Genomic DNA, 25,327 nt, shown 5'->3' with positions numbered 1-25,327 from the left:
AGAGGAAAGTTCCCGCTGAAAGACATTGAGATGACATTTCCTGGGATGAGCGGTGACTTCACGAGTGAGAATTTCTCTGCCACCTGGTATCTCATTGAAAACCACGCAGGCTCCAGGTAGGATTGGATCATTGATTGATTGATTGATTTATTCATTTTTATCTTCGCTGACCTTAATAAGAGTACTTGGATTTGAGTGCTTGTCAATACCACATGTTGATACTTGCTTGATGCCATTTCGTCCTGAAATTGGGAATGAAATGTTTTCATTTCAAGTCTTATCAAATATTGCTTAGAATCCCGAAGTGAAGTTGGGATCTTTGTGTAAAATGACGATAAAAACGGAATACTTTGATGTGAATTCCTTTCCAACGCTACAAAGACGAGACATTTAATGTTCAAAATGGTTGACAATCATATTTGCAACATCAATTGATGAATTCAATCGCTATGATAAATAAATCCACGTCAATAACCTGTCAAACATGTTAGATACAAGAAAAAGTATGGTTATGTTGAGGCGGCTGATTTATTTTGGGCGCTCTTGCCTTCCTGTCTTCACCGCCTGACCCCACAATCCTGTATGACAACAGAGACTTGCTAGCCAAATGTTTCTTCCTGCAAAGGAAATCTCACTCCAGACACTGACATGTACTCGTATACTGTCACATGCACACCGCTACTCTTCTTCGTTGTACAGTCTATGAACTTTTAAGTAAAAGACGGCTACATTTGTGCGAGTGTCAATACAGCCTTTTTTTTTCTTCAAATCAAGGGTTTGCTGGCTTCAGCTGCAGTACGTGTTAAATGTATCCCCCCCCCTTTTTTTTTTTTTAGTCACCACTTTTGGAATTCTCTGCTTTTTGATGCAAATCACTCCTGTCGGGTGTGTTTTCAGGAGCAAGAAATTCATTTCACAGAAGTTTTTTTCCCTCTTTAAATCGCAACAAAAGACATTATTAGATAAAGCTGCTGGATTATGAAGAAAATGTTAATCACGATTATTTTGGTAATAATTGAAATCCAAATTAATTTGATCATTTATTTTTTGGTACAAAACAAGAAAATGTCTAAATGTAAAAATTATTCAGTTTGAAACACTATAATTATGCAAGTTCCTTTTGGATCAAACAAAATGTATTAAAGTTATTTTAAAATTTAAAAAAGGTGGAAATGTATCAATTGAAAAAACTCAAACAACTCCAAATTAGTATTAATCTTTTTTTTTTCTTTTAGGATTATGCTTATTTTGTAATTGTTGAAATTGTAATTGAATTTCTATTAATAGCACAGCCTTATTATTAGACATATTTAGGAACAGTCAGAAACCAGCATAACTGTATGACGTGTTAATGCAAGCTGAATTTGATTTGTAATCTTCTTATTGTTTATCCTCAGGTCAAACACATTGCAGTTCTCACCCAAGATCTTTTTGTTATTGTTTCTTAGTTTTGAGCAGTTAAAGATGGCTGCCATCAACGTGAAGAAGCAGGCCAACAAGAAGAATGAAGGGAGTCTGGCCTACGTGAAAGGAGGACTCAGTACGTTCTTTGAGGCTCAGGACGCTCTGGCAGGTGAGAACGATTAGGACATTTTGATGTAAAGTTGGATCGCTCTAAATGGGTCGCCATTTATACGCTACATACTTTCAAACCGTTAACCCTTCTCTGCTCTAAAAGACTCCTTGTGTTCGGCGGGAGGCAGTCTCTTGTCCTTGTCATCAACTTTTCCTCTTCCGTTGCTGACGCGAGTCGCAACCTTGACCGTAGTTTTGTGTGTTTCAGTTTTTACAGTGGATTTACAAACTCTACGTAACTCTTTGAATTGCATCCATTCATTATCCAAAACAGCTTATGCTCACTTGAGATAGTTCAAATAGGTTTGGTGCAAGCACAACACCAACATTTCAACATAATTCCTCATTTTTATTTTTTACATTTAAAAAAAATAAATAGTGGAAATTTAAATAAATCCATAAATGTGCAACGTCTGCATGCATTCACCACTCGGTGAGATACGAGCTTTATCGGCCTTCAGATTCGTAAAAAGGCCGATACCAAGATTTTGCATTTCGACAAATATCAGAACCCCCAATAATCGGCTGGGCCAATAATCAATCTATCACTATTCTAAAGTCCAGAATCAAATATTTTGTTTGTGTACTTGACTTGAAGCACTGCTGACTTACAGCCCAATAAAAAGCTAACATGTTGGCATATCGGTATTTGCAAAAAAAAAATACCTTAAGGCCATTTGGATGCACTTTTATTTTCTTCATAACGCATTGTCGAGGTATGACATCGAGACTCGGTATCAGCAGATACTTAAAGACAAATGACTCAGACTTGGGCTCATAACATTGTGATTGGGACATCGCTCGTCATTTTCCACACAGATGCCACGTGACCTTTTAGAAGCGGTTGTGCACACAAAGGAATTGTGAACGCGTTTTCCTATCCATTCCCCTTCGCGTTGTCTCACGACGATCCCATTTTGTCCACGGTGGCCTGAGAGAGGACTAACCACGGCTGCCGGGGCAAATAGTGTAAACGTAGCCTTTGCTTGTCATTTGTGCATTTTGATTGTTTACTCTTTTCTTCCGCTCGAGCCGCTCAGTTACTTCCTTGGGCTATTTTCTATTCACAATTTATACCTCTGTCACGATTATTATTGCTTTCCGTATATTTGTGCCCCGTTTGGGAGAAAGGCAATGTTTTCATAGTTAAGGGCTGTGTCCAAATAAACACAGTGCTGCAATACAATGCAAGACAGAATATTAGGATTGATGAAGTTGATAACAGACCCAATATGACCAACGGGAACAATACGCAGTCCTAGTGAGCGTGCCTACTGTGTGCCCACTGTCGAAAAGGGAAATGTCCAGTCGGCACGACTGGAGGAAAGAGAACGAACTTGTGACCTGCAACCTGCACAACCTCACCTGATATATAAGCGACATGCTTTGTCGTGACGTAACATAGTTAGCATGCTTCCCACCGTTGATACTTTATGCTCGTTCCAACGAGTGGAACTCTACGTTTGCAAAGAAAAGCCAAATTTCTGCTTGATTGGATTCTGAGATATTGCAGCCTGATTTATTTCACTTTATCGCGAAAATGGCCGTGCCCTCCAAATTTCAAATGACCTTTTTTCAGCAACCACTGGTCCAATTTCAGAGGGGAGAACATAAGGAATCCAAATCTAGCAATTGTTATTGCATCAGAGTAAATTTGTCATGAATTAACTTTTGACAATATATTTTCACATTGTCATCAACATTTTTTTTTTACATCGTTTGACAATTTTTTGACATTGATTTTTTTGGGGGTGGAAATGTTATGTATCAAAAGTACTAGTGGTATCAGTACTTGGTATTGGTATCTATCGGTGACTACTTAACTCATTCACTTCCAGACATTTTCACTGAAGCAACCCCCTTCGCTCCCAGCTGTTTTACTGAATTTTGACTGATTTTGCAAGGCCCACACAATATTGTGTTCTATTGCTATAAAACATGAAACCTACTAAAAGAAAGATTAGCATCTCTTCTTTCATCAGGAAAATAAAGTATATTTCTATCTGTTTCCGTTTTGCTGCAATTAGCATTAGAATATAGCTAAGTTTCATCATTATTCACAAATCTGTTGAAAACAGTGGGGGGGGAAACTTTTTGCAACATGGCCCTGGTTGACTACCTTTGCTTCACCCGTTCTCTGCAGTTCAAAGGCTGTATCTGTATGTTCTAGCATAAAAAACATAAAAAATGTATAAATACATTTTTGGGACCATGGCAATATTTAAAATAGAACATATTTATACGTTTTTGGGAGCGAACGAGTTACGACTTGAGTACTGGTATTTGTATTGCTTTGGAAAAAAATGACATTGAGCGTCCCTATTCTGAATTCAAGAAATATTGTCCCTCACTCCATGTGGTCGGTGGAAGGTTGGAGACATTGTGACTTGAAGAACGCGCAACTTCTTTGCATGGAGGCTTCACCTCCTTGAAATGAAATGTTGAAATTTGAGTTTTTGCATTGTTGTGTCAAAAGGAAGTCTCCAAGCGATGCAGGAAACAGAAGAGCACCCGTGTTCCAAAAAAGCCCCATTCCCAGGGCCCGACAGGAGTCAAAACATCTCCAGCTTTAGAAAGCCGGGCAGGCTTTGCTTGTATTTCTCTGCAGATTCATTTTTGTCCTCAATAGTTCCAGGAAGTCGAGCAGGAGTTGTAGCTCTTCCTCAAGTGGTGGCTGACCGCCGTTATCCGCAGCTTGACCTGATGTTTAGGTTAGATGGAACGTCATCAGCCCTTTCGTGACACGCGTGCAGACGACACACAGCTGGCAGCAGGTCAAAGGTCGGCCGACTGTGAAGATGTCAAGCACACACGCTCGCTTTGTGTGTTTGTCTTTAAAATCTTCCCGTGTCTTCCGTCTTCTTACACACTAACTCCCTAAACAGAATACAGTGAAATGAACCGTATTTGTTCACCATCTTGATTTCAGATTTAGTATTTGTAACACTTAAATGCTTCAGAATTTATCTCACCAACTTTTATCGTTACGCTTTTATAATATGATATTTTATTGTCAGGCGATTACAATTTCTAATCGTGATTAGTCACATGACTTCAATAGTTAACTCACAGCTGATCACAAATTTTATATCTGTTCTAAATGTACAATTAAATGAACAATAAAAAAGTTTTCATACTCTTAACATAAAAGTGGAAAAAATGTTAAATTAATAGAAATGTGGCTGCATCTTTTAGTCATTAATACAGTAATTTTATAATAATTCATCAAATTGAGTAAAAAAAAAAAAAAGTAAAAAAAAAACGAGTGTGATATTGATTTGTGTTGAGGTCATTTTTCAGCCACTAGATGGCATAATTGCATCTGTAAGATGTTGGTGACAGCTCAGTGCATTTTTCTTGTCATATTAAGAGCTATCTAATCTTTAACATGAAGTAACTTGTGAAATTCTGCACTTTTTAAAAATGCTAAAATATTACTTGACCCCAGATTCCACAAGTATATGCATTATTATTACATTTATGACTGCCTGACTTTTGGCATGGACGCATCTGCTGCGTTGTGACTGGAATTCCTCTCCATACAGGCTTTCCAAGGGGCGCTCATTAATTAGTGGCTTTAAATGAACTCACTAATTTTGACACGCCTAGTCTTTATTCAATACATTTGTGGAATACCAAACCTATTTGGCCTCAAGGCTGACGTTTTTGGGGGAAACCCGTGAGTCCCAAGAATCCTGCGGTATTCCCGGGAAAATGGGAGGATACTTGACCTTTAATCATGAAATTGGGGCGGGACAGGATAAAAAGTTCACGGGAGTAGACGGGAGCAGGATTGTCGAGTAGGACGGAATACATTTTTTTTTATAAATGGTTGTTTTTTTTTTTATGTTGCTGGTCTCATAAATAAGATCAGTACAGGAGTGGGAGTCATTCTGAACTGGTCCGGGATGGGACACGGAAGTGAAAATCCACTCCCGTGTCACCCTCTAATCTGGCTTTATGAATATTGTAACTGCTTGCGTGACCCTTGGCAGCACTAACTGAAATGAAGCATTTGCAAAAAAAAAAAGACAATTCTATGGAGAGATTTTGGCCCACGCTTCTTCACAGAATTGCTTTCATTTGTTTTACCAAAAAAACAGCATGTGTTTTACAATATGTCTTTCATGTTATGCTATTCACATTGGCCTTTGTTTGTTCTTATTTGATTTGGTGCTTTTATTTCTTTCTTAAGAAGTGCAAAAAAGAGCCCGAAACATCCCCCCCCCCCCCAAAAAAAAGTGTTATGCTTGAGTGGTCTGTTTTTTGGAACAGTTCAATCTGTGCCTCTGGGTTTCCGTCTGTCAGACTGGACTGCTATATTTATTTGGAACTCTGCCCCCGTCCGTCTCTTTGCTGCCCTCTCGCTCGGCTGTCTCCAAGCTTTGCTCGCGGTCGCTATTGTAGTCGAAGGGAAGACGAATGAGTGGAGGGTTCTGTCTTTAAACCTCCTTTTGGAAACGTCTCCTTATTGCATATTTGAATCGCTTCTCAAGTATGTCGAGGGCCTCCTTCCCCAACTCTCCTCTCCTTTGTCAATAAACCCGGCATGCAGCTCTCGGCACCCAGCGGCCCACGACTGCACACCATTTATTTATTCACTGGGTTAGCCACAGCACTCGCTCACTCGCTTTCTCTGTTTGATCCCCTCATTCCCGTTTTTCAAATTCCCTCTTCACGCCATATAAATCATCGGATAATTTCTTTTCCCCTTGTCCTCCTCAACCAAAGTAATTTTGCCTCCAGTTATTCCTATTTGTTAAACAGCATTCCCATATATGTTGTTTCTAACCTTTATTATTATTATTATTATATCAGGCACTTTTTTTCTCCATTTTTTTTGCCGTGTAACAATATTTCAGATTTACACCGTTCAAATTTCAACTTGCTCTAAAAATTCACACCTCCCGGGGTATATGTCGTCGGAATCCACATTACTTACAGTTTTCTCACAATTTAACGTTAAATATCAACTATTCACCATTCATTTTTAATGAGGCAGTCATTGAAAGTCTCCATCATTGCCAGGTGTCCGATACGGTTCGGTGGGCCAGTTGGTAAAGTGCCTTTGTCCAGTAACCAGGAGGTTGCAGGTTCGAATCCCACCTACGACTGTACATTGCAAATATATCCATGGCCATTATGCTAAGTGGGATATACATGTATACCAACTGAATATCGCATCAGGAAATGGATTATAATTTCACTGAAATGATTAAATGCATGTTAGCTTTCAGCATCAAGTGGCTCTTTTAAAAATAAATACAACATTAGCCATCAATTTGAACAAAAGCCCGCTTGGACTACATTTTAGTACGTTTGATGGCTCGATACCAACTGATCGATCATACCAGGAAATGGATTATAATTTTACTGAGATGATTTAAGCACATGCATTCAACTAATAGCATTCAGCTTTTCAGCATTCCCACGCAATTTCTGCAGAAATTGCACTCTGTCTAGTTTATAAATGTTATTTCTCTCAAACAGTAGTTGTGACATTTAAGTTAGTCATTTTCTCCGAGTCAAAAGTTTGTATATGTCAGCCATAAAGACCGTTAAACTTCTTCTTATAGATGCGGTTAGTTGAATTGATTCGTTTGCCTGACTTTTGCTGCAGGCAGATGTGCTTTCACGTTCTGTCCCTCAGTGATGATGTGAATGTGTCTAACTTGTCTGTGTGTGTGCGTGCCCTGCAACCGGTTTAGGGTGTAGTCTTCCTTTTCGCCTGAGCTCAGCCGGGGTCCGCTCTTGCGCCCCATGAACCTGAACGGTGTCAAACTCATTTTTGTCACAGGCAACAGTTGTTGTTATGGTTTCCACACAGAGGGCCACAATGACTGTGAAACCAAAAATGTTTTATCTCTTCCACAACTGATGGTTATCTAGTTTTCAAATTGTTGAAGTCAAAGGGGGCTTGCAACATCTCAGTTATTTTTTCTGCTATATGATATTTAGAAATGTTGGTAGAGATTTTAGCAAGATTCATTGAAGTTGGACGCACAAGATTTTCTTTTCGCGGGCCACGTAAAATGAAGTGGCGAGCCGGATCTGGCCCCCGGGCCTTGAGTTGGAAATCAAGGCGTAGAGAATGGAGGAATTGATCACACACAATTAGCACTTGGTCCAAGCTATGCTTGCATGGGAACTTTGACACGGAGGGCTCCAGTTTTTTTCTTTTTTTTGTTATTTGTGATTGAGTGATTTATTTCCCCTTTCAAATTATTTTTATTTTTTACTTTTAAAAACACATAATTATTGTGTTGTAGCTATCCACCAGAGGCAGGATTCAGACGGTACTGAACGAGTGGAGGGATCAATGACCCAACGCTTGGAAGTCATCCTCAACAGTAGGCATTTTTTTTTCCTACACACTATATTTTCAATTCAATGATTATTATTATTTTTTAATCAGATCTTAGTTTTTTTAATGTTCTTTTCTAATCTTCGCATCAAGTCAATCTTTGTCACTGTGTTGTTCATAGGAGCAAGTCACACGGCAGATACACTTTTCCAGGAGGTTTTGGGTCGGAAAGACAAAGCGGACTCCACACGCAATGCGCTCAACGTCCTGCAGCGTTTCAAGTTTCTTTTTAACCTGCCCCTTAACATTGAACGCAATATCCAGAAGGTATGCATTCTACTTTACCGCTACTGAAGCAACTCATATACTTATGAACTTGATCAATGCAAACAAACAATCGTTTTATTTACAAGTTTATTCAATTACAGAATCAGGTATCGGACATCGCCTTTCAAGTCGTCAGGTGTCAGGATCAAAGTCATCGGGTTTATGAAATTGCTCCTTGGATTATCAGAGCACACGTCCGCAGACAAAACATGCCAGACTTGAACTTCCTCCCTTGAACAACTTCAGACACTTCAGAGGTGTTTCACTTCATGCAAATTCCACCAGGCCACTTTTGCACCTTGCAAATGCAAATGACTGTAAACCGAAATGAAGCCGGAATAAACCAAAAATAAAATGACGCAACGGCCTTACAAACCATCACCGACGTCAGTCGGCTAGCAAGTGGACTTTGTTGTTCACTGAATAATGGAAGCACAGCTGAATTACTTTCCGTGCGTGTAGTTTCCCCTTTTTTTTTTGTGAGGAAGTTTTATCTGACGGTTTGTATAATTTCATTGACAGGCCAGATGAAGTCTGAGGTGCAATTCCATAAATATGACCAAGATTTTCCTGACAGCCGATGACTTGAAAGCTGATGTCTGATACCATACCCGACGCTGTAGTTCCATAAACTTGAGCGATGTGTCCCTGGGACCCGATGCCTTTTTGCTCACATGGCACACATGACAGTCAGCTGAGGATGTCCTATAACGTTCATGGTATACTGATCATTTAACTGAAGCAAACATTGTCATTATGGATTTCTACAGAATTGACTTCCATCCGATTTCTGTGTGTCTGTGCAGCTAAATTATAAGCAGTAAAATGCTTTAGTAATTGTCATGCTGTCGTATGTCAGGACGACAACAACTTTTAATACACAACGTGTATTAAACAAATGACTGTCCTCTGTTGCGTTCAATATTTTTAACCGTGTTTACAGGGAGATTATGATGTGGTGATAAATGACTACGAGAAGGCAAAATCTCTTTTTGGCAATACGGAGGTCCCGGTTTTTAAAAAAGGTACACTTGTATTCTCACATTTGTGTACTTGCAAATAAAAAGGGGGGGGGGGGGGGGGGGGGGGGGCATCAATATTATTTTCTTGTCTTTCTGCTTTCAAGTGTATGCAGAGATTGAGACAAGGATCAGGGCTCTCAGGAGTTTACTTCTGGAAAAACTGCTGCAGACTCCCTCAACGCTACACGATCAGAAGAAATATATCAGGTCTCCTGTTTTTATTTGATTAAAAAAATAGATATATATTTTGGGATATTATCATAACCTTAATATACAATCTATCTGGGTTGGTCCTGTTTTTTTCTTTAAAATGTAGATGAATGAAGTTTTTTTCTCTTCTATGGATGTTTTCCTGTTCATTTGTTAAAATGATGACCTGCATCTGACTTGTCTTCATTTGCATTCATGAATAATCATGATCAAAATTTGTGATAGAAGAAACATATCAGGTCTTCTGTTTTATCATTTGTGATGTTCATATACAATATCTCCCTAACCCTAACCCTGTTTATTGTAAGGGAAGAATGCATTTGAATGAATTCTTTCCTCATGTGTCATGCGCACTTTATCAATTGCTAAGACAAAGCGGCCTCCATTGCAGAGAGCAACTTGCAGCGCAACTTTCATCTCAATGTGTCGGGCCACATTGCGTCAATCCCCATCTCCGCTCGTGTCCCCTTCGTGTGGAACAGGCGGAGATGTACGTGTGCGCGTGTGGATGCGAGCTAATGAGAAACAAGCGTGCGGCTTAGTTATATGACGACGGTAGAAGGAGCCAGGCCGCCGCAGCCCCGAGGATGAGTCACGTCAGAAGAGGGAAATTAATTGCTGGCAGAAGGAAGGACCAGTCAGGAGTGCTGATGGATGGATCATGGATTAAGTGGAAACATGTTTGATAGATTGCTAAATTATGCCCTTCTCTGTATTTTTTTTAATGCATAACCTTAAAATGCAATGAGCATGATCAATATCCAGTAGCGGCATATTTGAGGATGGATTTATTTGGTCATCTATTCTCCAATATGAGTATTTTTTTGTTATTGCTTTTTCTTGTTTAATATGTGAGGATTGTATAAATAGGTTGCATTTCTTTCAATTCTATATTGGATCAATGTCCATTTTTCAATATTGTTTTGTTAGTCAACACCTGTTTTGTGGAAAATGCTTTTTAATGATATATCCCCGCTTAGTCAACATTTTAGGGGGTTTACATTTTTTCCTTTTTTTTTTTTGCAATTATGCTGGCCATCAGTTATACACAGATTTTTGCTATTCTATTCCGGACGTGCTCGGTCCCCGTCCCCGTGATTAGCGCGGGCTAGCCGTATTGTTGGTCAGGAACCAATATAATGTATTACTTGCTTTTGTGTCTTGTCTGTTGCAATTCCCTTGATACTAAAAAAATATATACGCCTGCTTCTGTTTGATAATGTAAACCTGTAGAGATCAATTCTTTCTTTCTGCTAATGTTGATTTAGCTAAATGAAATTGCGTAAAAACATAAGACAGAACATCATGTCTGTTGCAGTGATCGTACAGAAAGCGAAATGTGGCCAATGAAATGAACTTGTTGTGACACGCATGTTTTTTGGGTCTCCTTGTAAAGGTACCTGTCTGACCTGCACGCGCCCGGTGACCCAGCATGGCAGTGCATCTACGCTCAGCACAAATGGATCCTGCAGCTGATGCAAGACTGCAGAGACGAGTTTATCGGTGGTCAGAGAGGTAACAGCTCACATTAAAAACAAAAAAAAAAACTTTTTTTTTGTTAAGCATTTCCTAGCAGGCAGCTGGTAGATGTCCTGTGAGTCACAATTTAGGGGAAGTCAGCTGCCGCCGACAGACCGCCCTTGGTCTACATTCCCTACTCCGTCGTCACCCTCCGCTGCCCGCCTGCCTGCTCGCATATTTATTATCTTCTCGAATGTATGAATTAGATAAAGCGAGCGGATTGGGTTTCCTGGGCTTGGCCGTGCAAATTCGCATTCAGCGTTCTAGATGGATTGAAACAATTACACCCAACCAAAACAGCCGGCACAAAAATGTCGTTTAAAGATATCCACGAAGAACGGTCATTCGCCACACACACACATTTACCGGCACACTTGCACTGTCACTGCCCGACACTCAAAGCATTGAAGTCAAAATTATAAGTGGGTGGCTTCACTATTACTGAAAGTAATTGTGATTTCCGGTTGCTGCCTCTCCACAGGTAAATATTGTCTTGCTTGTCATGATGTCAATTTTATATAACAAAAACATTGCAGCAATTCCCAAGCACGCTGTTCACTGTTCAAATCGTGTGATTTTCAATACAGACTGTGGCATTTTTATTTGTGCTGATTTGCAATTAATATGCACCTAATTAACCTACATTAATCACCTTTTACAAAAAAAGAAGTATTATATCATTTACCTCAGCACATTTTGAGGAAAAGCTGTTTTCCTTTATATTTTGTTTATTGTGTGAAATTGAAAACTGTTGAATGACGTGACCACAAACTAATTACCGCTCTCATAAACAAAGCATTTATGGAGTAAGTTGTAGAAAAGTTTGAATTGTTCAGGTCAGTGGCCTATTTTTTTCCACCCTCAAGTGATTTCATCAAAGTTCTCCTTGACTATTTTATTCCAATTAACTCATTCACTGGCAGCCATTTTCACTGAAGCAAGCCCCTTCGCTCCCGGCTGTTTTTACTGGATGTTGACTGATTTTGCAAGGCTCACACAATATTGTGTTCTATTGCTGTAAAAACATGGAACCTACCAAGATAAAGATTAGTCTCTTCTTTCATCAGGAAAAAAATATATATTTCTATCTGTTTCCATTTCACAGCAATTAGCATTAGAATATAGCTAAGTTTCATCATTATTTACAAATCTGTTGAAAACAGTGGGGAAAAGAGCTTTTTTTGCAACATGGCCCTGGTTGAGCTCGTATATCCTGCTGCTACCTGCTGGCCGTTTTTTGCAATTACCATTGCTTTAACCATCCTCTTCAGGTCAGAGGCAGCATCAAAGCCTTCTGTATGCTCTAGTATTTAAAAAAAAAACAAAAAAAAAAACGTATCAATACGCAAATGAGTTAAAGAAATGACTGTCATTGTCCTTTTGGAAGAAATGTTTCTGCCCTTCCTTCGAACGCGCAACTATCTTCCCCAGCTGGTAGCTATTCCGCGCTTGTGCTCTTTCCTGCTCACCTCTTGGCCAAAAGTCTTGAAATCTTGAAAGATCCCTCCCTTCTCACCCGGGCAACCTTCAAATTGGGGAAACCACATCCACTGCATGCCTGAGCCTCCCCCTCACCCCCCCCCCCCCCCCACACACTCACACAACCATTATCTGGCATAACTGAATCCCCTTTACCAATACCGACAGGCACCACTTGACATTGGCCTCTTCTTCTTCTTTACATATTTTCCAGCCTACAATGAAACCTTCGTGTTTTTGTCAGCAGGCATTGTTGTTGTGATGATCTACCGTAACTTATGTAAGTGGAAAGAATATAGCAGTTGAAGTTGCTTCCGTATGTGTGAACCCAATCTGACTGTGCCTGATTCAATTATAGGCTGCAGTTCTCCGATTTCCTGAACAGCGCTTCTTCTGCCAATGTCAATACAATTTGCAGGAAAATTAGTTCATAGGAAAATACGTTTGTCGGCGAATAATTAGAGGCTGTTGGGAACTTGACAAGGAGACATGAGGTTGTGATTAGGCTCAATCAGTACTACTTGGGAAGGGTGTGAATTAACACCTTTGCGATTGCCTGCTCCAATAGCGACATTGGAAGTCAAACGGCAAAAACTTCAGATATTAACTTAGTTGCGCTACATCTGAACAAGACAAATTTCCTTCTGCATAAATGAACATGCACTCATGTAATATGAAACCGATCACTCTTTAGAGCTTCTTGTATTTTTTATTTTTTTTTTATACCTTGACCGTCTCTCTTTCTCTCTCTCACCCTCTTCCCTCAACACGCACACGCATGCACTTGTCGGCGCCTCTCAGCGAACACCTGTAACAACACAACGCTTTCATCCCTCTAACGAGAGAAAAATAAGACAAACATTTACAGCTCACGTGTGATCTATGGAATATGAGAGATGCAGGCTCTATACTAGTTATGTATATTGTTCTATTATACAAAATGGTGTGCGCAGCGTTATATTTGCACTTCTCTTTAGCGATTTGGCATTCGTCTTATTTCTTGCATATTATAGTCAGGCAGTGTAATGAGGCCAGTATGAAATTGTCTGTTTATTATTCTTATGGTGTCTGTTGTGGTATTTTAAAGCTAGTGCTCCAAACAAGCTACTTGCTGAGGGCCGACATTATTTAGCAACTCAACACAGCTCTCTGTTGCCATCTGGTGGATTTCGGGCTTCAAGGATGACATGAAAAAGAGCTTTTGTGTGGATCTCATGGACCTTACAGCCCTTTTTGAACAGGCCATCTTCTTAGAAGAGCTGGATCGGAAGAAAAAAAAATCAAGAGAGGATTGTTGAGCGTGAAAGCCTTCCGAGATTATGGAGGAATGTCAAAAATCAAAATGTCTGATTTGGACGTTTGCTATTTGAAGTATGTGTTCCTTTGACTTCATTTGTCTTCTGCTGTCCCCTCACCTTTTCTTGCTGTATGTTTCAGTCTGTGCTGTGGATCTGGAGGGGGGGGATGGCCGTCCGTCGGCTCTCGGCAGGCTGGCCCACGCGTCATCTGTGAAGAGAGGCGGCAGCCTGCACACGACGAGACCGAGCAGTGAGTGCCGCAGTCGCGTTTCACATCACATCACATGTCATGAGGGCCTTTCTTCGTCTTGGATATACGCCGTGCAGTCCTGATTATGTCTGGATTTGGAAATGTGGCATTCTCATATTTGTTTTCAATTCTCAAAATGTCAGAAACCATTTGTAAACAACTGAAATGTGTCTGTGACGCTAAAGCTCAAATTCTGTAACACACAATTAATTCAATAGTAAATGTCATATAATTAGTTATCCAACGTAAAGAACCCATCTTTCTTCTACAGAAACGTGCTATTTGTGTCGTTTTTGGATGTGGATACAGAGACCACACGAATCCAAAAACTTAAAAAAGTTAATAAATTGATGGAGTTAAACTGCCTTAAAATAATGAATAAAGCCCATCAGGAAATGTTACCAGTCAATATACAAATCAAATTTAAAGAAAGGGAAAGTGAATACAAATTAAGAGGAACAGACATTTTTTTCCAAACCTAAATATGGAACAAAACAAAAAGAACGATGGGTTTCAACTCAAGGTGTCAGTTTGTGGAACAATCTGGATTGTTCAATAAAATCATCTCAGTCTGTCTGTATTTTTTTTAATGTATAAAAGCACAATGACTGGAAAAATATATATAGCACAAGAACATGCTGTTGAATTAGTTTATAGAATTGTTACATTGAAAGTTTTGAAATAAATGTGAAAAATTTGAATTGAATTGAAGAAACGCTACAATTTTTGTGGCTTTTCTAAAACTGATGAGCGCGCACAATTTTGTAGCATTTATTGATGACTTGTGGTGTGCACATGACAGGAAATGAAGTGCTGCTTGTTTTTGGAGTCTCTAGTTGTCCAATAGGAGCGATGACCCGAGTGATAACAGTGATCTCAACTATGAGGGGAAAAAAATGTGTATCGTCGCCAGAGTTGGCCTTGAAAAAAAACAAAAACTTTAATTTGGGAACACTTTGCACTCTGAATTGTGTTCCAGGAACTTTTGCCGTATAATTCAGGGCCAACATTTAAACAAGAGACGCCATGCATGATTTTGATTGGTCGTTTTCTAAATCCCTTTCAGATTGGCGCTTTGAAACCCCCCAGCAGGTGCAGTTTGTGGAAAAGCTTTCCGATGTGGTGATTGGCCAGCTGCCCAACTTCTGGAAGCTTTGGATCTCTTATGTTAATGGGAGCCTTTTTAGTGAGGTAAAGAATCACCGAAATCATGACATCCCCAGAGTTGTATTCATCTCACCGTTTTTTTTCCTGCAGACTGGAGAGAAATCTGGACAAGTGGAAAAATCGAAGAAGAATGCACGACAAAGGCAGAATGACTTTAAAGTACGTGCTATCTTCCTTGCAATATTTGGGCTTACTTTGGAATCTCAAGTTCCCGTTAACGCTGTCCCATGTTGTCCGAGTAGAAAATGATTGAGGAAGTGACCAATCGCTTGGTTAAGCTTGTCCGCGGGGCCCTCCTTCCCGCCACGCTGCCACAAGGGGAGCGAAGCCTTTATGGAGGTTGGGAGAACAAGACGGAACTTCCCGGCGCTTGGCTCACTCAAATCATTCACACCGTCAGGTGGATCAACTTCGAAAGCAATCATCTGCTCTAGCTCCGTTTTCTGACGCTTGCTTCTCCTTCTCCAGGGCTTGTTACGACGCTTTGTCCGCCTTGGAGATCCCAAACGATTTGTTGCAGGTGATCCAGGATCTGCTGCTGGACTTGAAAGTTCACTGCCTCATGGTGACGCTGCTGCACGCCACACATGGTGAGGGACGGCTGGCATCATCCGAAAAGAGTTTTCACACTACCGCCATTAGTGCGCTTTGTTTCCCGCTAAGTGCCTTTTGTTTGTTTCCCGCTGTGGTTTGTTAAGTTATTAACATTGTTTTTCAGTTTTAATTTATATTTTAGCCGTTTTGGATTTAGTTATAGCAGTATGGCTCAATGAATAGAATTGTATTCTTATCTGTCTCACTCTCAGAAGAAGGGCAACGGGTTTCTTCCATTTGCTATCTTGAAGGGAGTTTAGTCTAGTACCGGTCTCTGTCGGTCGGAAGAGGAGAGGCACAGGCTGATGTATTGTTTTTCTCTAATCTGATTTGTATTTTTGGGAACTTGCTGAGGGAGGAGAAAGGGATTTTCTTGTATTCACTGAGTTGTAAACAAATGTACTGTGGGCTGATGGGAGGAGACTTTTCGTATTCACCCACTTTTCAATAAATAATGATGTGCCGGAGTAGAGAGGACACACAATCTGAACAGACCACTGTTTGAGTGAGTTCAATTGTTGTCATCAAAAGCTTTTGATACCTTTGCAAAGGGACTTCTTCACCAGAATCTCACCATTCAGTTAATTGAACACGCAAAGAGTAGAATATAAATATTGTCTACTCTAACAGGTTCCAAACTAACTGGGCTTAGTTGCGTTGCAACAGGAAAATGAACGTCAGCCTTACGTCCAATGGTATTACGGCGATGTCGTTGCAGGTAGAATGCTTTTTGGACTGGAGATGTGAAAGTGCGCTCGTTGAAAATAGGACCAATTGTGCGGTAATGAAATACAAGATGAACACCAGACCTCAACCTTTGTGTACATCTTCCAAAAATAATAGAGGAAGTTTTGTGACGCTAAAGCTGAGTTTCACTTGTGGTTAAGTACGGTCGATTTGTGAAAAGTGGCTGACTTTCACTTAACTGCCGTGTGACTTCAGTCATCTTGGTTGAGAGTTGTTGGGTTTTTCCCCCGTCTTTGATCACATTGTGGTTTTATTGAAGCCACTGGAATTACGTTGATAAGATTGACATGCAAATTCCATTTTTTTTTTTTTTTTCCCTCAGTGATTTGTGTGAACTGCAACTGGTCGTACGCTCCAGCTTGACCTGAAAACAGTATAGAAAATGGAGGGATGGCTTTTTGAGAACCATTTAACATTTGTATGAAAAACATTGGCTTGCTGTTGCCGCCACAAACAAACAAAGCATTCATCCTATTTTCAAGATTGGTGGGAAAAAAATGCATTGCTCATTTCAGATGTGAGGAGCCTCGCCGAGAAGGAAGACTGGGCGGTAGATAACGAAGGCCTCACTCGACTGGTAAGGATGCCGCATATTTCCTTCATGAATGAATCGTTTATCTTTTTCGACCTGTTGAGTTAGTTCAAGTCCGTGTTTTACGGTGAATCTATTTGGTCTTCTGTTCCGGATTGGGTCAGCCATCCCAGTTTGAACAGCGTGTGGTCCACATGCTGCAGTCACTCAAAGAACCTCTGGAGAACAAAGCAGGCGAGATCAACGTAAGATCGGAATCAGCCGCAGAAATATTTCGCAATGTTACATAATTCATGCTTGCTGCATTGACTTTTGTTTTTCTCACTGACTTCACGGCACTTCAACTTCCATTTCATCATTTTCATCCTTGAACTTTTCACCCTTTCCGTCCAAAAGACATTGCTGTTAAAACGACATAGTGGCCATTTTTAAACAATACCGCGTGTGGGTGTCCTCCTAAATAGTGTTCAAGTGGTGCTAGATCTACTCAAGTACTTAATAATGATCCGCAAAACTACCATTAAAACCGCGTCTTGAACTTTCCATTGAAATTATAATCACAATTAAAAAAAGATAGAGCAAGTGCTATTTTATTCATGTAGCATGTTTTCACAGATACTACAGCTGGACCAAGTTCAAGACCAAGCCACGGACGTGTGCGTGGGCATCATGAAGGTACGTATCTTTTCGAAAAGGTCGGAAAACAGCATTTTCATTTTGAAGCGCAGTCCGACCAACTGAGCATCTGATAAGAATGCACATCTGCGTCCTGACGACTGCCGGGGTGCCCTTGAGCAAAACCGCATCAGGGGTGCAGCCACCATTTGCGTGCCCCATCACTTGACTTGTATGTGCGTGCGTGCGTGGTGTGAAATGAAAATGTACAGCGGCGTGCGAATTGAATTGGGATTACAATCGAGTGGCGAGGTTTGAGCTGCGTTTTCACAGCTTTCCTACTTTCACGTTTTGTTTGCTAATGAAAATATTTATCAAACAGCCACGAAAAGCTTTAATGTTGACTCTTTCAATTTAAGTGGTGCAGCGTAAACAAATGAGGATTTTCAACCTGGTTGAATCTTTTTAACGCCAATTAGTGGCAGTTGACTGGACTGGCGGCCGCGGCTCCGGGTTCGAGACGGCCGCTGAGAAACCAGAAGGTCGGCTGTCGGATCCCCGCTCTCCCCGAGTCATGTGCCGTCGTGTCCTTGGGCAAGGCACTTGACACACATTGCCTCCAGTGCTAGTGTATGGAAGGTGCGAATGTTTGGTGGTGGTGGTGGGAGGGGCCGTAGGCGCACACTGGCAGCCACGCCTCTGAAGTGTGAATGTGTGAGTGCATGAATAATGTATCCATTCCATTGTGAAGCGCTATATGAATCCCATGCGTTATTATTATTACTTCTCATCAAGTATAACATTCAACAAAACATTTTTTTTTAAATAGCAATGACTTTTTTTTAAAAGGTTAATATGGAAATTCATTTATAAGAATAAAATTTTAATTGAAGACCTTCTACATACATTATGAACCATTACCGAAGTTTAAGCCGGATTTTGGTGTTTACGAATATCGTTCATGTAAAACAGCTGCGGCATAAATGTTATATAAATGTGTATCATAAGTTACAAACAAAATGACAATAAAGCCATAAAGTGGCTTACATTTAAGCAATCTTCAGCTCCAGGATTCAACGTTCTTCAAAGATTATCTGCGAAGGCGTCGGCAGACGATCGGACCCGAGTGCATGAAAAGCTCTTGCCTCGCATCCGTGCAACGTCCGCGTGGAGCGAGCCGGTCCGGTCGCGTGTCGTTCCTAACATGCCTGACCGCAATGTCCATCTCCACGTTAGGTTTTTATCAGCTGCCTGGAACAGCTCAGCACAAACCGAGATGAAGATGTGTCTGCATCTCGGTAAGTACTTTCAAACATTTTGCAATCTGACGATAGATCGGAAATTGCGGTCAACGTGAGTGACTGAAGATGTCAACGACTGTTTTGTTGTAGCTTTCCCATGGATCTGTCCTCTCCACATGGCTTTAACAACATGCAGGGGTGCTCCAGTCCAACATCTGTAAGCGTAATGTTTTTTTATTCTTTTGTATTCTTTGAAACTGCATGTCAACACGCTGCGGTCCTTCCTGACTGATTTGGGAATCGTTTCAACCACAAAATGTAATCAAACTAGTTTCTGTCTGTGGACAAGAAGCAAGCAAAAAGACATCCTCCTTTTCCTGTAAGTTGCAAATATGTTCATCAGTGCTGGTTGAGGAGGAGGCCGCGGTGCTTCTGGTAAAGGTGTGCGGGGCCAGTGCACTTGGGGTTTCCCCAGCCCAAATATGGTCGTTGAGCAGAAGGAAAGCTCTCGAAGTGACTGACGTGTTTGTCAAGAATTTGCAGCAATACTTTTGGAATGTAAGAACAACATTAAACATTGAAGAAAATCGAGTGTAATTATATATATTTTTTAATTGGCCTTTAACCTTATTCACAAATATGTATGTACTTATTTATTTATTTATATGTGCAGGGTTTCCGCGGGTTATGAAAAAGCATTAAAAGTTGTCCGCTGGAATTGGCTGCAATTAAGGCTTTAAATGGCGTTACAAAGAATTAAATACGATGTTCAGCAGCATTCAAAATGTCAATACAATTATTGTTCAAGCTTTATTTGACATACTATAACACAATTTAGCCATAATAATGGTGATAAAAATATATGTATTTGCGGGGACTGGTAACTAGTTGTAATTTACAATGAACAAAATCCACAAGTTGCTTCATTTTCTAAATAGCAATTGCTCTGAATTTTAAAAGAAGAATGAACTCTTCTGGCCAACAATGTCCAACATGAGACACTAACGCTGCTCAGTGGCAGAAAAATCAGTGAACTAAAACCACATTTGTATTTGCTAAGCATATTTGTCCACTTTTACGCTAATCAACAAAAGTATGAACAACTTTTTTTATTGTACATTTACAATAAATATAACGTCCGATTAATTTAGCATGAGTTAATTATGAAAATCATGTGATTAATTCAGATACAAAATTTGTAATGGAGGCCCAGCTTTAAAACACATAAATATGCACACTGCATAAGTATGTATATTTGTGCGTATGTAAATTCAGTCGGACGTGAGTTGCATGCAAACCCTGTGATGTCATCAAATGAGATGCGAAGCGTCCCTTCATGTTCCTTCCTGTCTTTGTAGGAGCAACGCTTGCTGATCATCCTCAGTAACTGCCATTACCTGGAGAGGCACACCTTCCTCAACCTGGCCGACCACTTTGAGAAACACGGATTGACGGGCGCTGACAAGATCACGCGGGTCAGTCAGTCTTAAGACTTTGAATTAGGGTTGGGCGATCGGGCCCAACAATTTTTATCTTGATCAGGAAAAAAAAGTCTTGTTTCCGTTTTGAAGCAATTAGCATTAGAATATAGCTGAGTTTCCAATTCTGTTTAAAGCAGTGGGGAAAAGAGCTTTTTGCAACATGGCCCTGGTTGATCTCTTATACTCTGCTGCCACCTGCTGGCCGTTTTTTTGTAATAACTACCATTGCTTTAAGCCACCTCTTCACGTCAGAAGCTTCTGTTTGTTCTTGCATAAAAAAACATATAAAGCGTATAAATATGTAAACAGTTTTTACTGATCCAGAAGACCAAATTAAATTTCACGATTTAGCAAATTTTCAACGATTCGATTTTTTTAAACGACGATTCATCAATTTCATTCGTTTTATTGCCCAGCCCTGCTTTTTCTAATGAGTGACTTTTTTGTGGCGGTGTCAACGCAAGTCCATTTGACGTGTCGATTTTGTCTGGTCGCACCCGCGTACCTGAGCGAGTGGCGCTTCGCTTTTTGTGTGTTTGGCACCTTTCAGGTGAGCATCGCGGCTGTTCGGGAACTGGATGAAAAACTGTTTGACGCGTACATCGAAAGGAGGGCCGACCCCATCGCGGGATCTCTCGAACCGGGTATCTACGCCGGATATTTTGACTGGAGAGACTGCCCCGCTCCCGCAGGTACGTACAAGCGCAATCGAATGAATTTGCGTGCGACGATTATGCAACGGCGGCACAGGAATTCCCCCAAAACTCAGCTGGGTTGACCCACTTTGTATTATAAACAAATGTCTCGGCGCACGTGTAGGAGGACAAAAAAAAAAAAACGTTGCTTGCTTGTGTCGTGTAAACTCCAAGAGCTGACGGGAAGAAGCACCGAGATCAGTCACTTGATCTTCTTAAAAGCCACACGACCTTGGCCTGTGCGTGTGCGTGTGCGTGTGCGTGTGCGTGTGCGTGCGTGTGTGTGTGTTGGTGCTGCAATACTCAGATGAAATGTGGTTTACCTTTGCACAGCTTGTAAGGAAATGTGTGTGACATCTTTGAAATGACGATGAGGTCGAACCTTGTTCTGCTTTGGTCTTGCCTGTGTGTGCGGGCCTGGATGTGAAAGAGGAACATTTTGGAATACCAGAACCGCACCTGTAGGATGTGATACTTTCACTTGTCGCACATGAGTGTGAGACTTAATGTTTGTTCATGCTAGACATGGAAAAAAAGGCTTCATTTTTTAAATCGCTTACCTTTTTAGTTCATTACAAAAAAAATGTCACCCTGTTAAAAACATAACCGAATTCATATTTTGACAGGTTTTTTTTGCATTACGCCAGTAGTTCTTAACCTGGGTTCGATCTAAAGCTCTCAAAATGAATCGACAAGTAATCGATTATCAAATGAATCGACAACTATTTTAATAATCAAGTCATCGTTTGGAGCCATTTTGTAATTGAAAATGGTCCAAATCCTCTCATTTCAGGATATCAACAGTCATTGTTCGCTGATTTCTGTAGTCCTGAACACTGATTATTTTCTGTGTGTCATCAAAATAAGACATTTGCAAACATCTGTTTTTACTTTTACCTTCTTAGTTAATCATTATATGAATATGAAGTACAAAATAAACACCAATAACCGGTTAATAAACCGTAATGGGGGTGGGGGGGTGCTTTTGTAATACATTTGAATGCAAAATTAAAATGAATCTGATTACTTGATTAATCGATTCTAAAAATATTCAATAGTGACAGCACTCGGTCGATCCTAAACTCAGCAGTTTGGTGGAGGTCAAGACACACACAAATGATTTGGCCATCATTAGATGAGTTCATGTGTATGATAGAATATACAGTATGGCGTTCCACAGGGTTCAATACTGGGACCTCTGATGTTATGTTATATGTACAACAACAACAAAAAAGGGTTTTGCATTAAAGATTGACTCAGGATGCTGTGCTAAAATTACTTTTCAACTATTCATGTTTTTTTTTAAACCCAAAGAAATTAGGAAGAATCCCCCCCTCTAAAAAACACACACAAACATGTTTTGAGAAAATATTGAAAATGATTTTTTTTATATCATCAAATCTGCAAGTATGCGTGTTCCGTTTGTGACACATTGACGGCGTCGTTAGTCCTCAATTTGCAGTCATGATTTAGGATTGCGTGTTTTCCTTCTTTTTCAGGAGTGAGGAGTTACTTAAAAGAAGCTCTGGTCAACATCATCACAGTTCACGCTGAGGTTTTTGCATTAAAGTCATACTTGACTCGATGAGCCATTTTCAGCAATAAAAAGTTCATGTTTTGTCTATAATTCATGTTGGAACTTCATTATTTTCCTTGTACACTTAATAACGTTTAAAGCGAATTTTTCCACTTGCTGTCGACTGAAGATGATGTCAAGAAAGTAGGTAACGACCAATCATGGCTCAGTTTGCTGACCAAACCCAGAAAACAGGTGAGCCGTGATTGGTCGTTACTTCCTCGGCACATGTGATGTCATCTTCAGTCGACAGCAAGTGGAACAATTTTGTTTCGAACGTTATTAATTGTACAAGGAAAATAATGAAGTTCCAACATGAATTATAGACAAAACATGAACTTTAAACTGCTGAAAATGTCTCAGTGAGTCAAGTGTCCCTTCAACACGTTTCATTCCTTTTGCCATCCGCAACGTTGCGTCTGTCAGGTGTTCACCATCTCCAAGGACTTGGTTCCTCGCGTGGTGTCCAAAATCCTTGCGACAGTCGCGGACGAGCTGTGTCGCCTTATGCAGTGCGTGCCGTCCTTCAGCAAAAACGGCGCCCTGCAGGTATTCTTCATCACACGCTCTCGCGCTCATCGCAAGAGCCCGACCGACTCAGAAGTGAAATGTCGCCTTTGACCTCTTTCAGGCTCGACTTGAGCTTTGCGCCCTGAGAGATGCCATCGCGGCGTACCTGAATGCCGAGAGCAAGTAAGTGCGACCAACGCACGCTGCCGCGGACAGGAAGTCGTTATTTATTTTTTATTTTTTTATTCATGTATATATATGCTTTTATTTCCATCTATATATTTTTTTGTATTTGCTTTTTCAATTATTTTTTAATATCCATTTTTATTTTGACTTGTTTTTATTCCTTTAATATTTTGGCAGTTGTTTCCCCTTATTTGTCGCCAAGCAACTCTTCTTCCATTGAATAGAATTTTACACAACACAATTAGCAGAAATCCTTTTCTATTCTTACTCTTATTCTTATTGTTACTTTGCCTCACTCTGAGTGTTTGTTGACAGTGTGAGCTTCCAGATGGCTCTGGACGCCCTCCCGCCGTTGCACAGCGCATCTGATAAAAAGTGAGTGCGCTCGTGCACATTCCGATGACGTTTTTGTCTGACGCTCGTAATGGTTGGCTCGTGCGTGCCTCGCGTCAAGGTTGCTGGAAGAACTGTGGAATACGTTCAAGAGCGGCATGCACCTCCAGCTCACCTGCTTCAAGCCCGCCTGCGTCCTGCCGCTCAAGCGATGAACGAGTCGCCCGCACTCTTTGTTTCTGATCTCTAACGAGCTTGAGCTGGAATGTGCGCCGATGTCATTTCTTCACCACCAGACGGATTTCCTGCTAATGTGTCGGACGGTCCCGTTCATCATCATCATCGCCATGCTAATGCTAATGTCGCTAACTGACATTTGCACATTGATTCACTGTGCGTTGCAAAATGTCACGTCGACGCTCATTATTGTGCAATTATTGTCGAATAAAAATGGAATGAATTCCACTTGAATTGATATGACCCGCGTGTTTGAGTCTCTCTCCTTGCTCATTTCATTTGTTGGCGTTAATTTCGGAGGTCAAAGTTCTTCCCCGCTGGACTCATCCGGCCGTGCCTTTGATTTTTGGGATGAAAGATTTCACCTGTAAGCTCCATTTCATGAGCTGAAGTTGGATAACGTCAGTCAGCGGGGATTTGTTCATTCTTACAAAATGGCTGTCAAACTCGCTTTCACTTGCCACATAGAGGGGGCGGAGCTACATGCTGGGCACTTTTGGCGCCGATAATTAGTTGCCACATAATTCCATTTCCACACGGTCACATGACACTCAGGAAGTTAATTGTCTGACATTTTATAGCACCTGTGCAATAATCATGCTGTCTAATGAGCATCACATGTCACACCTGTCAGGTGCATGGATTATTTGGGCAAAGGAGACGTGCTCACTAACATTATTTGAAAGAAATTGGCCTTTTGTGTATTTGGAAAATGTTTTGTTTGAGAAAAATGAATGATAGATTTGTTCAGCGTTTATTTATTTTTTTATGATTTATTTTTTTATTTACTCTTATTTCCAGATGAAAGGGTTATTGCTATGTTACATATTTCATCCACAATTTTTGTGGTCACACGTTTGCGTATTGTGCAATCATGAGAAACATTCACACTTCATAGAAAAAGAAAATGCTTTATCATTGGAAATATTGCCCAAAAAGATTCTGTCAGGTTTCTTTTTGTTTTAACCTCATGCAACTGAGATTTGTCATCTTTTCTTTTCCCAACAACAAAATATAATCTATAAATATTTGTAAAAAAAAAAAGGGTGGAAATTGTTCTTGGTTGTGATTAAATAATACTTAAATAAAACGTAACATTGCACATAGCATCATTTCAAGATCGAACTCATGCCGGGTGTTTTGTGTGATAATGTTTTCAATTGTCAATGCGTGCAGTTGAAGCCTTTTCGTGCTGACGGTTGGCTTGCAAGGCAGAATGCAGCCATTCATCTGTGCCCTGCACTTCCTTCCAAGTCATCTGGCATGTCGTCGTCTCGCGCTGGCAGGGTGTGGCCCACCGCAGCCGTTGCAAAAGGAACAAACGCCTTTTTTTTTCTCTTTGCTATCTGCGAAGCATGCGGCAGAGATTCAGCAGACTGTTAACACCATCCTGATCTCCACTTCAAATGCAATAGGGTTATTATTAT

General features: G+C 40.5%; 1 protein-coding gene across 5 annotated transcripts in view; it reads left to right on the top strand.

The window, feature by feature from the left end:
* The window catches only part of exoc2 (exocyst complex component 2), a 34,295-nt gene extending 10,157 nt beyond the window's left edge, over window positions 1–24,138 (top strand). For all 5 annotated transcript variants that reach the window (XM_086089868.1, XM_086089869.1, XM_086089871.1 and 2 more), the window contains 24 exons: window positions 3–116; window positions 1,449–1,573; window positions 7,845–7,925; window positions 8,061–8,206; window positions 9,150–9,231; window positions 9,333–9,435; window positions 10,835–10,953; window positions 13,876–13,986; window positions 15,053–15,177; window positions 15,244–15,312; window positions 15,396–15,553; window positions 15,622–15,743; window positions 17,010–17,071; window positions 17,191–17,271; window positions 17,642–17,701; window positions 18,878–18,939; window positions 19,033–19,099; window positions 20,241–20,357; window positions 20,914–21,055; window positions 22,558–22,613; window positions 23,061–23,183; window positions 23,266–23,327; window positions 23,646–23,705; window positions 23,785–24,138. In XM_086089868.1, the coding sequence (XP_085945994.1) occupies window positions 3–116; window positions 1,449–1,573; window positions 7,845–7,925; window positions 8,061–8,206; window positions 9,150–9,231; window positions 9,333–9,435; window positions 10,835–10,953; window positions 13,876–13,986; window positions 15,053–15,177; window positions 15,244–15,312; window positions 15,396–15,553; window positions 15,622–15,743; window positions 17,010–17,071; window positions 17,191–17,271; window positions 17,642–17,701; window positions 18,878–18,939; window positions 19,033–19,099; window positions 20,241–20,357; window positions 20,914–21,055; window positions 22,558–22,613; window positions 23,061–23,183; window positions 23,266–23,327; window positions 23,646–23,705; window positions 23,785–23,878 (2,341 nt within the window). In that variant the 3' untranslated portion in view covers window positions 23,879–24,138. The remainder of the gene's footprint in view (window positions 1–2; window positions 117–1,448; window positions 1,574–7,844; window positions 7,926–8,060; window positions 8,207–9,149; window positions 9,232–9,332; window positions 9,436–10,834; window positions 10,954–13,875; window positions 13,987–15,052; window positions 15,178–15,243; window positions 15,313–15,395; window positions 15,554–15,621; window positions 15,744–17,009; window positions 17,072–17,190; window positions 17,272–17,641; window positions 17,702–18,877; window positions 18,940–19,032; window positions 19,100–20,240; window positions 20,358–20,913; window positions 21,056–22,557; window positions 22,614–23,060; window positions 23,184–23,265; window positions 23,328–23,645; window positions 23,706–23,784) is intronic.
* The last annotated feature ends 1,189 nt before the right edge of the window (window positions 24,139–25,327 follow it).

Source organism: Leptonotus elevatus, chromosome 11 (genome assembly GCF_054856555.1).
Source record: "Leptonotus elevatus isolate MCC_2025b chromosome 11, RoL_Lele_1.0, whole genome shotgun sequence".
Taxonomy (NCBI): Eukaryota; Metazoa; Chordata; class Actinopteri; order Syngnathiformes; family Syngnathidae; genus Leptonotus; species Leptonotus elevatus.
The sequence above is the reverse complement of the archived record's forward strand: the minus strand, read 5'-3'. Positions and strand labels throughout refer to the sequence as shown.